Raw genomic sequence first — 14,376 nt, forward strand, 5'->3', positions numbered from 1 at the left:
TCCCCTCCCAGTCCTGGGCACGTGGAGCCAAAGCCTCATGCCAGTTGGTGGGCCAGTAATCAGAACCCTTTTGCAAAGCATAGGATCCCCCCACCCCGCCCCCGCTCTTTGCACTTCTCAGGCTACCTTCTGAGATCAGCCTCCGCAGAGCCTGGAACCGGAGCACATCAGGATAGTGAGGTCTCCTCGTCAGTGGGCGACACCACCATCCACCCAGATACTCAAGCCAGAACTCCAGGCATCATCCTTGGCTCTCCATCTCCCCTTCCCTAATCTGTCACCACACCCTCTTATCTGGCCTCCAGATAAGAATCTTCTTAAACCTGTCTGCTTCTGAGGATCCCCACAGCTGCTGCCCTGATGCAGGCCCTGACCAGAGATGCCTCTCCCAAATCTAGATCTGATAGGGTTACTGCCTGCTTAGCACTGAGGAGCAGTGCTCCCAGCCTTCTGGGGCTGCTGAGAGTGGGAAATCAGAGGGGGGCCCACTCTGCCCAAAGCAGATCAGGTGAGCAAGTTCCCTAACCTGCAAGTCAAGGTCTTGGATGACTGGGTCCTGCTCCTCTCTCAGGCCTGTGTTGCCACCATCCCCTATGCCTGGGGTCCCCCCACCAGCCTGCCCATCAGTTTTTACCTCTGTGCCTTTGTTCTTCCGCCCTGTGTCTGGAAGCACTCTGTGTGCCCTCTTCCCTGGCTAACTCTTGCTCATCCATTAAGACCCACCTCCTCCAGGTAGCCTTCCCCAATCCCCTGCCTCCAATTCTGTTCATCTCCAGTTCTGCACTAACTGGCTATTTGAAAGCATCGTCAATTGCAAGATGCATCATTTCAAGTTTTTGACAGAGGGGTGGGATGTGTGTGTGTGTGAAGCTTTATTAAATGTTTGTATCCATTGGAAAATGCATCCTGATGTTAGAAATGCTAACGTATAAAAAAAGGGGTTCAGGGCTTCCCTGGTGGCGCAGTGGTTGAGAGTCCGCCTGCTGATGCAGGGGACATGGGTTCGTGCCCCGGTCCAGGAAGATCCCACATGCCGCGGAGTGGCTGGGCCCGTGAGCCATGGCCACTGAGCCTGCGCATCCGGAGCCTGTGCTCTGCAATGGGAGAGGCCACAACAGTGAGAGGCCAAAGTACTGCAAAAAAAAAAAAAAAAAAAAAAAAAAAGGGTTCATACCTCCTCCCACTGTAACTGAAGCTCCCAGTTCACCTCTTGCCCCCAGTGCCCACCGTGGGACCTGGCACAGAAAGGTATAGTCAATGTTTGATGAATGAATGAGTGATTGAGTGAATGAGTGATTGAGTGAATGAGCTCCACAGCCCAAGGTGGCACATGGAGTTTGGGGTAGAAGACGGCCAGAGGCACAGGAGGATGCGCCAGAAGGCATCTAACTTCCTCTCCTCACGCCTCTCCCCAACTCTTCGGGATTCTAACTACGGCCACCTGGGGTTTCTGGAGCCACACCTATTGAAAAATCCTGTCCAAATAACTCATCAGACCAGAGTCCCCGTGAATTCTGAAAAGCCAGCCATCCTGCTCCCCGAGGTGGCCCTACCTCTCCGACACCACCTGAAAGCCCAGAAGGCCCTTCCCAGCCACTGCCCAACCCGCAACCCAGGCAGGCCTGAAGCTGGGGTTGAAGGAGAGGGAGAGAGAGAGAGAGAGGGAGGGAGAGAGTCTCCAGGGCACCCCTCACTGATTCCTGGGACCCTGGAAAGCAGCTCTTGGAAGCCCTGGGCTGGAGAGAGGTTGGTCCCAGCGCGGGCCTGGGGAGGCTTTTTTTGGGTAGTGCTGCCCTCTGGTGGTTGAGGGAAGGTCGATTGTCAACCTGCCTTTTCAGGCTGGCTTCAGTCGTTTTCAACCAACTTTGGTGCCTAGACCGTGCCAGCCTCTGGCTGGAATGCTGGGAGTGAATGAGGAGTGGAACCCTGTCTCTGCCTAGCTGGCAGGACTGCAGATACATCATTACCTGGCATCTTGCCCAGATGACTAATAGGTGTTGCAAATTTAACGCGTCCCACACTGAGAGCTCTGGCTCCGCACCCAGCCCGGTCCCACCTGCTCCTCTCCCGCCTCCCCATCTCTTTTTTTTTTTTTTTTTTTTTTTTCTTTTTGCGGTATGTGGGCCTCTCACTGTTGTGGCCTCTCCCGTTGCGGAGCACAGGCTCCGGATGCGCAGGCCCAGCGGCCATGGCTCACGGGCCCAGCCGCTCCGCGGCATATGGGATCCTCCCAGACCGGGGCACGAACCCGTATCCCCTGCATCGGCAGGCGGACTCTTAACCACTGCGCCACCAGGGAGGCCCACCGCCTCCCCATCTCAGTAGTGGCTCCTTCGTCCACCGAAAAAACCCAGGAGTCATCCTCCATTCCTCTCTTCCCTCACTTGCCTCTGCCGCCCCCCCTCCCACTCCCACATACACATGCTCTCATCCAGCCTGTCCTGTCGACTACCCTGCTGTGTCACCACAAATCCTTCCACTGTGCCCTGCTAAACCCAATCTGAGTCCCATCACCTGGTGCTGCCTGGCGCTGATGCCTGCACCAGCCTCCTCCCTGCCTCTCCTCTAGCCAGAGTTTTTTTGTTTATTTATTTATTTATTATTAAATAAATAAATTTACTTATTTATTTATTTTTGGCTGCACTGGGTCTTCATTGCTGCGCGTGGGCTTTCTCTAGTTGAGGCGGGCAGGGGCTACTCTTCGTTGTGGTGCGCGGGCTTCTCACTGCCGTGGCTTCTCTTGTCGCAGAGCACAGGCCCTAGGAGCGTGGGCTCAGGAGTTGTGGCTCGCGGGCTCTAGAGCACAGGCTCAGTAGTTGCGCTGTGGCATGTGGGATTTTCCCGGACCAGGGCTCGAACCTATGTCTCCTGCATTGGCAGGTGGATTATTATTATTATTTTTTTTTGCGGTACGCGGGCCTCTCACTGTTGTGGCCTATCCCGTTGCAGAGCACAGGCTCCGGACGCGCAGGCTCAGTGGCCATGGCTCATGGGCCCAGCCGCTCCGCGGCATGTGGGATCTTCCCGGACCGGGGCACGAACCCATGTGCCCTGCATCAGCAGGCAGACTTTCAACCACTGCGCCACCAGGGAAGCCCATTGGCAGGTGGATTCTTAACCACTGCGCCACCAGGGAAGTCCTTATTTATTTATTTATTTAGACTGCGATGGGTCTTAGCTGCGGCACGTGGGGATCTTTAGTTGCATGCGGGAACTAGTTCCCTGACCAGGGATCGAACCTGGGCCCCCTGAAGTGGGAGTGTGGAGTCTTAACCCCTGGACCACCAGGGAAGTCCCTAGCCAGAATTTTTACAGCCCTAAATCTAACCCCATCTCCAATGACCACCCCTGCACTTAGGAGAAAACCCACCCCTCTCTGTGGCCTGTGAGCCCTGCAGTCTGGCCCCTGCCCATCTGTCTAACTCAGTCCACTTGCCCGTCCCTGTGTCCTTTATTCTCCAGTCTCTCTGGTCTTCCTTCTGTCCCTACAACAAGCCAAGTTCATTTCCACCTCTGGGTGTTGACTTTATAACTCCCCTTGCCTGGAATGACCTTCCTTTCCCTCCTTTCCGGCAAGAAAGACTCCTGCTCACTCTGCATCCCGAGGGCTGAAAACTTCCTGTTCTTTTTTTTTTTTGGCGGTACCCTGTTCATTTTTAGTGAAAAAAAAAAAGTTCCTGTTCAGGGGGCTCTCCCCGGGTGCCCCCGTTTGTTGTGGTCACTGGGGCACTCTTTAACCCCCACCATGGCGCTGGGCACAAAGTTAGGGCCACAAGGAGAAACAGGATTCAGTGGTGGCCCAGTCTGGTGAGGAAGAAGACCCCTAAATGAATGCCTCTAATTAACCTGGCAAGAGCTATAATGTGAGGAGATGGGACGCTCAGGAGAAGAGAGTCAGGGGAAGAGTTGGGGAAGGTCTTGAACTTGACATTGTATGCACGTGAGCATGAGTGAGTTTGGGGATGAGGACTGGCATGTGCCAAGGCCCAGGGGTGCAAGTTTCCTCCTGCTGGGGCTTCACCTCTTTGTCTCCATCCTGGGGTTTGAAGATCCTGGAGGATGAGCTTGAGGGCTTCCCAATCTGTACACCTCACCAGGGGTGTGCAGATTGACCAGGAGAAACTCCTGCCTAAAGTGGACAGCCACCTCTTTGATGTCCCAGGGCACAGACTGTGCCAGGCTCTGGCTAGGCTGCTGGGACTTCACCTCATTTACTCATTCACTTATCCAACAATATTTGTTGAGCTCCTACTACATGCCAGGCACTGGTGCTTGGCCTTGGGGATCCAACATAGAGAAAGACAGTGAATCTATGGGCAAACCATACATAATAATAAACACTGACACTTACTGGGTTCTCCCCACTTGCAGGTCACTGTTCCTAGAACCCAGATGATCTCATTTAATGCTCAAAACATCCTTATGAGGCAAGTGACAAGTTATTGTAAGAGCCAGCATCCTCCCCAGGTGAAGTCGGGGAAACCTCTGCGGACTGGCACTTTTGCCAGAGCTAGGCTAGGAGGGAAGCAGCTTTGTTAGGGGCAGGGAAAAGAGCTTTCCAAGCATGTGGAACAGCAAGTGCACAGGCCCTGAGGGAGGAAAGAGCCTGGTTATCCAGGAGGTTCCTACATCTCCAGGAGACAGGCTCTTTGCTCCCTCCCGCACAATCCAAGGGCCTTTGATGGCCCACAACTCTGGGCCAGGCTTCCAGACCGCTGGCTCCGCCTGACCCACTTCCCTAGAGCAGCGGCTCTCCTCGGAACCCTCCGTAAGGTCACTAGCCCCAGGGCTGCCCCGACCCCAGTCTCCTTTTCCGCCTCGGAGCTTCAGCGCGACGTGGCCCCGCCCCAGCCCCCGGCGCCCTCCCGGGGCCGTTCCCAGCGCGCATGCGCCTCGACGTCCGCGGCTCAGCCTGGCGCTAGGTCCTTGCTGCGTTCCCACCGTGGGTGTCTGTGCCTTGACCCTCTCAGCCCGCCTGCGAGTGTCCCAGTCACGGTCTCGTAGCCCCCACCGGCCCCACTGTGGCGACTGGTACTTGCCGTGTCAGGGGGAGGGAGGATGTGTGCGGAAAAGACCTGGGGTCAAATGCTAGTGCCACTTCTTGCTGCCTCTCTGGGTGCCTTAGGCAAGTTACTGAACCTCTCTGAGCACTGCCTTTCTCATCTGTACCCGGGGCGCCTCCCTCCTGGCCTCACTGGATTGTTTTGAGGATAAACGGAGATGATGTCTGTGCAGTGTTGAGCCGAGGGAGATGGCTTGCTGAGTGGCCACTGTCCTGAGTACCTTGGGCCTCACTTGTGCCTCTCTCTCAGCGTCCTCCATGGTCTCTTTTCTCTCATTTCTCTTCTCCCCTCCTCCTTTCTCTACCTCTTTCTCTGCCTTTCCTTTTCTGGGTCTTTCAGGGTGTTTCTCTCTGGGTCTGGGTCTCTTTCTGCTTCTCTCCCTCTGTCTTGCCATCCTAGCACTGTCATGGCACAGGGGGCATAGCAGCTGGACTTCCTGCCCCCCTTGTAGCTCTCTGGAGGGGGGCGGGTGGGGAGGCAGAAGCGCCAGGCTGAGGGCAAAACAGGTCCTCCCCGACGTTGGGTGTCTGCTCTCACTGTTTCCTGCCCGTACATGGGCGTCAGCGCTGAGGTTTCCTTTCCGGCCTGGCACCTGGAAAGGTGGTGGTAGGGCGAGTCTCCCCAGCCAGCAAGTGCCAGGCCTGCTCTGCTGCTGGCCACCCAAATGGCACTTAGCACAGAGGTGGCCTGGGAGGGTGGGGGGAGCTGGTACTGGCCCTCTCCCCAGGTCTAGCTACATCATTTGTGGGGTCCAGTGCAAATAAAATGCACATCCTCTTGCTCAAAAATTAAGAATTTCAAGATGGTGACAACAGTGCATTAAACTAAGTGTGGGGTCCATCTGAGGGCAGGGCCCTGTGTGACTGCGTGGGTCACTCACCCATGAAATTGGTCCTGCTTCCCTCTCCTATAAATCCACTTTTCATTATGCTCAGTAAATTTCCTTATCCCTCGACTCCCAGGGCAGATGAAGGGGGGAAGCAGAGCTAGCTAAGTCTAGCCCCACCCTTAAGAAGTTCAAAGTGCCATGGGAGGGCTTCCCTGGTAGCGCAGTGGTTAAGAATCCGCCTGCCAATGCAGGGGACACGGGTTCAAGCCCTGGTCCAGGAAGATCCCACATGCCACGGAGCAACTAAGCCCGTGCGCCACAGCTACTGAGCCTGTGCTCTAGAGCCCGTGAGCCACAACTACTGAACCCACGTGTCACAGTTACTGAAGCCTGTGCGCCTAGAGCCCGTGATCCGCAACAAGAGAAGCAACTGCAATGAGAAGCACGTGCACCTCAACAAAGAGTAGCCCCTACTCACCGCAACTGGAGAGGGCCAGCGCACAGCAACGAAGACCCAACACAGCCAAAAATAAATAAATTAAAAAAAAAAAAAAAGCCATGGGAGGGAGTGTGGACAAACACCCAGCCTGGTTGCTCAGCAGGCACGAGGGAGCTGGGGTAAAGGCTCAAGCTCCAGAGTCCCAGGCCCAGAATTCACGTATGTCCCAGCCCTGCCACTGACCATTCACTTTACCTCTCTGAGCCTTGGCTTTATAGAATGAAGGCAACTGCCCACCACCCTCTGCCCCGGGTGGGGTATGGGTGTGAAATGCCATTGCTTATACACAGAGGCTAGGGAGCAGGGTGGATAGGACCAACTCTGCAGCCAGTCTCCAGGTTTTACTAGCAAAGACACTTTAGGCAAATGTCTATAACTCAGTTCCTCATCTTTAAAATGAAGATAATAATAGACTTGCTATGTATTTACAGTAGCCAAGACATGGAAGCAACCTAAATGTCCATCGACAGATGAATAAGTAAAGAAGATGTGGTACATACATACACAATGGAATACTACTCAGCCGTAAGAAAGAAGGAAATAATGCCACTTGCAGCAACATGGATGGACCTAGAGATTATCATACTAAGTGAAGTAAGTCAGAAAGAGAAAGACAAATACTATATGATATCACTTATATGTGGAATCTAAAATATAACACAAGGGACTTCCCTGGTGGTCCAGTGGTTAAGGCTTGGTGCTTTCATTGCCATGGCCCCGGGTTCAATCCCTGGTCAGTGAACTAAGACCCCACAAGCCACGCAGCACAGCCTAAATAAATAAACAAACAAATAAATAAAATATGACATGAACTTATTTATGAAACAGAAACAGACTCACATAGAAAACAAACTTATGGTTACCAAAGGGGAAAGGAGGTGGGGGAGGGATAAATTAGGAGCTTGGTTAGCAGATAGAAACTACTATATATAAAACAACACGTCCTACTGTATAGTATGGGGAACTATATTCAATATCTTGTAATAAACCATAACGGAAAGCAACATGAAAAAGAAGATGTATATATACATGTATAACTGAATCACTTTGCTGTACACCAGAAACTAACACAACATTGTAAATCAACTATCCTTAAAAAAAAAAAAAGTAGAGTTGCTGTGAGGATTCGGAGTTACTTCATGTAGGTGCTTAGAACAGTGGTCAACACATAGTAAGGCTCAGTAGATGCCAGCTGTTTTTACTATATTGTTGCCTGTGAAAGGTACAGTATGTCCAGGTTAATCCCTTCTGGTTGGTGGGGAAACAGGAAGGGCTTCTGGAGGAAGAGGTGTTTGAAAGGATAGATTTTCATAGTTGCGAGGGTGACAGACCCTGAACACAGCAAGCCTGGTGACTACGGAGGTGTCCAGTTTGAGGCCTCTTAGAAGCACCTACCACCAACCTGGTGCTTCTCATTTTACAGATGCCAGTGCCAGGATGAGTTTACACATGACTCCGGAGTGTTACACATGAAGACTGAAGATTTTTGTGTGTGCTTTAGGAAGATTCATAGCTGAATACAGGTTAGATTGGAAACAGCCCCCCCGCCAAAAAAAGCTGGTAGCGTTAACACAAGAAAGGAGGGGAACGACGTATGAGGTAGTGAATTTGGAGAACATGGCAACAAACTGGCTGTACTGGGGAGGCACAGGCCTCTGGGTATCCAAGCTACTGGGAACACTCAACACTGTTGCTTGGGCATCTGTGCCAAGCTCTGTGCCAGCTGCTGGGGATGACATGGTGAGCAACACAGTCTGACCTCTGTCCTGGTGGAGCTTCCCAGCTAGCTGGGGAGACTGATTTTAAAGGAGTCCTAAAAACCGGTAGGGTGCTATGGCACCATATGATCCAGTCTTGGGCAGGGTGGGAGATGGCTTCCCAGAGGAAGTAACATGTAAACTACGGAAGGTGTACCGACAAAGGGAACAGCAAAGGCCCAGAGATGGTGGCACTGAAGTTAGCTGTGAGGGTGGAGGGGAGTAGGAGGGGCAGATGGTGAGTGAGGAAGCTTGGACTTCATCCTGAGACAAACACACTAATGGGTTTTAAATAGAGAAGTAGTCAAATCTAAGAGAAATGTTCTGGCTGCCAACATGGAGGACAGGGGGCTGGCCTAGAGGCTGGGAAGCCTCAGGGCTCCTGCTGGGGTCAAGGTTCTGGACAGTGCTGGCTTCACCTAGGGTGGGAGGCGTGAGGCCATCGAGAGGTGGACGATGGGCTCTTGTGATATTTAGATGGCAAAATTGACACTCTGCCTTCCCCTGCAACATGGAACATGGCCACATCCACATCCAACCTCAGGAAGTGGACTGGGAACCAGCTCACCGTCCAGGACCCCGTGCTTTTCCAGAATGTGCAGCAGAATTGGAGATGGTCCTTAACAGCTTGGTGAGTAGGATGGGCAGGGATCCCCAGATGCTCTGAAGGTAGTGATGAGAGCCTCCTCAAGACCTCCCAGGTGGGATTTCAGCTCTCCCGAGATGGTGCAGTCAGGGCTCAGGGCAGCACGTCGGACAGTCGTCTAAAGGCTGGAAGCCTGTACTCAATAAGCAGGACACTGTGGGACAAATGCCGAATGGAGCCTGTCTGACACACACCTTGTGCAGTGACCTTGAACAGCATTGTCCTTGAGAGGCCTGTTCTACAGCTGCAGTGGTTGGAGGCCGGCCTTGGCTAATGGCTGTCCAGGATGGCAAGATTAGAAATCCCCAGGCCCGCTCTCAGGAGAGCATCACAGGGGTCCTTCCCAGCTCTCCTTGAGGACTCTGTAGGGCCACTCCAAGCACTGCTTTGTGAGGAAGGGGTGGGGGTCCAGTAACCTCATACTTAAATTTTCACATGTATTAAAAAGTTCCCCTTCATGAAGTAAAATGTTTTGGTGTTTCCATAAGCAAGTGCTGCTTTTTGACATTCAAAAAAAGAAGGCAAGACAAGTAGTAGAGGCACATAGCAGTTCTGCTGCCAACTCAGGGGTGAAGCAGGAACTGCGGGCCTGGGGCAGGGGGAGCGGGGGAGGAGTGGGAGGCGAGAGCCTGCAGGACCTTCTGACTCTTCCTCTTTCACATGGGCACACACACACACACCAAGGCAGAAAAGGTTTTGTTGTTGTTGTTGTTGTTTTTAAAACCTTTTTATTAAAAAAAAAAAAAAACCAAATCAAAATATTTCCCATTGGAGGCTATTTCTTTTTTTGTCTTTTAAAAATTTTATTACACAAATATCTCCCATTCCCACATGTCAGAGGAAAGATGTCCTTGCTCTTTCTAAGACCAATAGTGGAGAACGTTTAGAAAACAAAAGTCCAACTAGCTTCCCTCCTTCCCTGGCCCAAAATAACCCCAATGTGTCAACTGAGATAGCATGACTTGTCCCCTTAATGCTTACATTTAATTTAATTTTTTAGCACAACATTGGAGATTGACTCTAAATCAGCAACAAAAAATATATATTTACAATATTTCTCCGAAAACAAAAACACAACCAAACCCTTTAAACATAGTGACTTTAGGAGTTTTATTTATGGAGCAGTTATTTTTTAATCACCAAGTGATTTTATATTATATATATATATAAATTTTCTTCCTTTCCTTGTGGTCTTTCGCCCCGGTGCTCGGAAAGATGGAGGCAGGGTGTCTGGTCCCGCGGTCTGAGGAAGGCAAGCTCTCCTGGCAAGGCCGTGTCTAAGAGCAGATTGCAGGAAATTCGGCAGAACTCTCAGGTTCCTTTGTCCCCAAAGACAGACATTTCTTTCCTCCACATGGACCAACCCTCACCTCTAAAAACCATTTTCCCCCTCACAGTCCCAGAGAAAAGGAAAACCCAGCAAGGGCACAGGTCCATTGGCTGCCACTCCTGAGCTCCCTTTTCTGCTGACCAATTTACGTGCGCGGTAAAAATGCTTGTTTTTCCAAACCAAAAGCAAACAAAAAAATAGAAACCAAAACCCAAAACAAACCATCAGCTTGGAAATTTCTGTAGATGAAACGTCCCAAAGTCAGAGGCACTCTCCCGGCACAATCCCTGCTCTGAAGGGGTCTCTCCACCTCCCCTTTTATAAAAAGACAAGAAAACAAAACAAAGTAATCTTTTCAGTATTTTCCACAGGAGCAACCAAAAAAAGGCAGGAAGCTTCCAATTATAGGTCATTAACAATAATATTAATAAGGTTTTTGCTCAATACCCAGGGTTCTTTACAGAGAAGTTCCCCTAACTGAGGCACTCTGGAATAAGTCACTGGCATTTCCTCAAAGTTTCAGCCCCAGTTGGCTGGGGCCGGGAGACCAGTGGGAGGGGCGGAGGGGCAGAGGGTCACGGGAGCAGACTGCTGCTTGTAAGGTGCAGCCAAGAGAATCAGCAGATTGGAAGAAACAGACACAATGCCACCCCCTCCCAAGACCCAGTTTTCTCTTAGGAGGCCAGTCAATGCCAGGGTCAAAGCTGGGCTAGGTGGCAAAGAGGGAGCCCCTCTGCCTCTATTGCTTTGGAAGTGGCAAGGGTGCACGTGGCGTCTCTCCTTGGGGTGGCTCACACTTCAGACCCCTGGTGCCTGGGCTCCTTCCCCTCCCCCAAAGGGCTTCAGGAGGAGGAGAGCCTGAGACTGGGCTGCAGGAAAGGGGCCAGGAAGGGCTGGGCTGGAGGACGAGAAGGTGGGGCAAGGTTGTGCTATCTTGCTATCCTTACAGATGGGGAGCAGAGTGCAAATCCGCGTCTATCATTTATAAGCTCTTGCCACGGGCTGCTGCTACTGAGCATCTCCTCACACACTTAAATATTGACCCAAAAGAAATTCCGACCTTTCTTTCCATTTTTTTTTTTTTTTTTTAAAGTGCAAAAAGCTCTCTGCTGCCCTAGAGAGAGGATCTTTGGACAGGCCGTTCAATGCAAAGTAAGAGGGGGCAGCGGATGGGGCTCGACACAGGGCGGTGGAGTGGGAGACACCACGCTCCCCTCCTTCCCTCCACACACACGCTTAACACACTCAGCCACACACACAGAGGCACATGCACACCCCCTTCCATGGCTGCAGGCAGAGGGCAGGTGACTGGCTTCTAAGCAGGACCTCCCACCCCTCCAAAGGTGCCAGATCAGTGAGCCACTGGGGCCAGACACAGGCCTGGGCTCTGGTGGCTACGGGACACCTGAGGCCCGGAGCCTGCTGGGAGGCAGGTGGGGACTTGGCCTAGTTCTCTGATCCCCCCCAGCTGGGGGAGATAGGCTGCTCCCTCTGAGGACACGCATCCTGGGAAAGCCCTATTCAGGTGGGAATAAGGTAAGTGTGGAAAAGGGCAGGGCAGGCCGAAGAAGGAGGGGAACGGGGAGATGGTGCCTGTCTCAGAATCTGCCTGGGAAGCAATAAAATGGGGGTGTCCCTGGGGTAGACAGTTCCAGCTCCTCTGAAGAGCCTCAACCCCAATAAGTGCAACAAGGACTTCACAGAAACTAGCAGGCAAGTCTGGGCTGGGGGAACCTCATTATGTGAACTACCACGAGCATCGGACAGGATCAAGCTAAAGGAGAGGCGAGGAGGGAGAGCACAGACACAACAAGAGGTTTTAGACACCTCAACAGCACCAGTGTGATCTGCATGGGGCTGGCATTCCTGGGGCTGCTGGCCCCTCCTGCATAAGCTGGGAGAGTGTGATGGAGGAGAGACACGCACTGGACACCATAAGGAGAACCTGGCCACGGAGACAGGGCCACTTTCTTCCCTGGGAGTTTGCTCAGAACCAGGCACTGCTGGGGACCATGGATGGGGAGGAGGACCCCAGGGCCCAGTGCAGATGATGGTTGCACAGACACCCCAAACTGAGAGCCCAGCCTCCTGGCAGGCGAGTGAGCGAGTGGGTGAGCAAGCGAGCAGGCACTGTGACAGCACACAGCCTGTGCTTTCCCCTCAGATCAATTTGCTGCCCCTTCTCCTTAGGAGGGAGAGAAGCAGGCAGTGAGCCTGGTGTCCACCACCTTCTCTGCCCCGGCTGTAAGGGAAGGGCTCAAGGGACAGGAGAGCAGAGAGGGAGTGTGACGCTGGCCTCAGAGCCCGTGCAGGGTCGGGGAGAGAGGCTCTCCTGGCTGGGGAGTCAGGGGAAGATCGGTTTCCTGTTCAGTCTGGGCTGGGTGTGTCTTAGCTGATCTTCTGTATCAGCTTCTCGTCAGACAGGCAGTAGAGACTGTTGATGGACAAGTCTGAGATGAAGTGCTCGCAGGCTTTTCGGGTGATCTGCTTGCATCCTCGAAGGTCGATCAAGGTGACGTTGGCGATGCGCCGTAGGTAGATCAGGGTCTGGTCTGTCAATTTATTGCAACCTGGGGAAAGTGACCACAAGGACAATGCTATGTACACACAGCCACAGGAGCCTCAATTTCCCAGCTTTCCCTCAGAATGCTAAACAAAAGCCCCCTTTTGCCCATAACTACCTGGCTCAGAGACCAGAAGTGCCATCAGCACGGCGGCCTCTGAAGGCCCCCTGCCACCGCACTCCCTGCACTGCAAGGCTCACCAAACTGCAGCTGGGTGGTGGCCGTGCTCTTAGGTTACCTGACAACTGCTCGAGGCCTTAGTTCCCATCAGTTACAAAAGGGACGAAGTTCCATGTCCTTGTCCAGATGTCAGGAAACAAATGAACACGTTTAGTCAACAGACCATGTTCTTTCTGTTCTACTGGTCAAGCTCCAAGGAGGGCTGGGCTTCTGGGAGGCAGGGGGCAGCTTGTCACGAAACGTCACAGCGCCATACCTGCCATGTTGAGCTCTGTGAGGGAGTAACGAGTGGAAGACCCAACAGCGGTGAGTAGATTGGAGGACTGATCTGTCAGGTGGCTGCAGTGACTGAGGTCGAGTCGAGACAGGAGGGGCATGTGGCGAATGATGAGGCGGAGCGTGGCATCTGTGATGTCAAGGCCCGCCAGCCGGAAGTCGGTCATGTTCCGGAGCTTGCTGCGATTGTCCTGACCTGCACAGGCAAGAGAAGGGCCTAGATCAAAATTCTCAACTCTCGTCCAGCTCCAAAGCTGCAGGCAGCTTCAGCTACTTGCTGGCCAGGCCCCCCTGCAGGGGTTAATAAGCAGAACTGCCCACACGCTTCCCTTCAGGGAGTGAGCAGTGCGTGGGGGCCGTTTCTAGGAAACCAGACACGTTTTCTTTCTTCCCAGCTGCTGGACTGTGCCTCACTTACACAGCCAAGGGGTATGTGTGGAATGCTCCTCTCCTTCCCACACTCCCGCACTTTTCTAGACTATCATGGAAACAGCTTTCAATGTTCCACCTCAACCATGAAGCCTTCCTGAACTTCCTCGGGCTTATACTCTCTAAGCCCCAAGCTCCACTAACCCACAAAATGGACTTACTCCTTTCTTTGTTGGTAGTTATCTATAAACAGGTAACCTGTACTTGTACGCAGTCCATCATTGTTTTCAATTTGCATTTTTCTACTCTTCAACAGCATCAGAACCTTAGCTTCTGGGAATGAAGTTCAGCTGAAAGACAAAGCTACCCCAAGAGGAGCACAGAGAAGTCAGGCCCAGAGCATACCTGGTTTATCAGCCGGTGGAGTCAGCAAGTCCCGAATTTGAGGGTCCTTGATTCCTACTGCCCACCGAAGATCAAGGGTCCTGAGAAGGGGGCAGCTGGAGGTGCTGAGGGCAGAGACTGCAGACCAAGAGCAGCCTGCCAGGAGGAGGTCTTTCAGTCCTGCAATGGAAGGAAACAGACATGCAATAATACACTCTACCAGCCCATCCAAAGCCTCAACTACCAGCCAATCAGACCAAGGCAAACAGATGCCCAGTCTAATGGAGAGAGGGACCATGTCCTAATCTTACTCTAGTAATCCAGCTCAAAGACTCCTATGCTTTCCTAAATTACATCTAACTCTGGTGGTAAAATGGATTGCTTAGTTCCTACCAGAGTCATGTAAGTGTGAGTGACTTCCTCTTTATCCAAGACCTCAAAATGCTTAAGGGAACAAGGCCTTACCAGGGGCTGATCAA

The 14,376-nt window shown here is 52.4% G+C and overlaps 1 protein-coding gene across 4 annotated transcripts in view; it reads right to left on the minus strand.

The window, feature by feature from the left end:
• Positions 1-9,879: 9,879 nt before the first annotated feature.
• Positions 9,880-14,376, minus strand: part of KDM2A (lysine demethylase 2A) — a 104,412-nt gene continuing 99,915 nt past the window's right edge. For 3 of the 4 annotated variants that reach the window (XM_060102719.1, XM_060102720.1, XM_060102718.1), the window contains exons 19-21: positions 13,919-14,077; positions 13,125-13,340; positions 9,880-12,694 (exon numbers count right to left, since the gene is read on the minus strand). In XM_060102719.1, coding sequence (XP_059958702.1) covers positions 12,513-12,694; positions 13,125-13,340; positions 13,919-14,077 — 557 coding nt within the window. In that variant the 3' untranslated portion in view covers positions 9,880-12,512. The remainder of the gene's footprint in view (positions 12,695-13,124; positions 13,341-13,918; positions 14,078-14,376) is intronic. The other variant, XR_009532935.1, reaches the window with a different exon arrangement.

This window comes from Mesoplodon densirostris, chromosome 7 (assembly GCF_025265405.1).
Source record: "Mesoplodon densirostris isolate mMesDen1 chromosome 7, mMesDen1 primary haplotype, whole genome shotgun sequence".
NCBI classification, from domain to species: domain Eukaryota; kingdom Metazoa; phylum Chordata; class Mammalia; order Artiodactyla; family Ziphiidae; genus Mesoplodon; species Mesoplodon densirostris.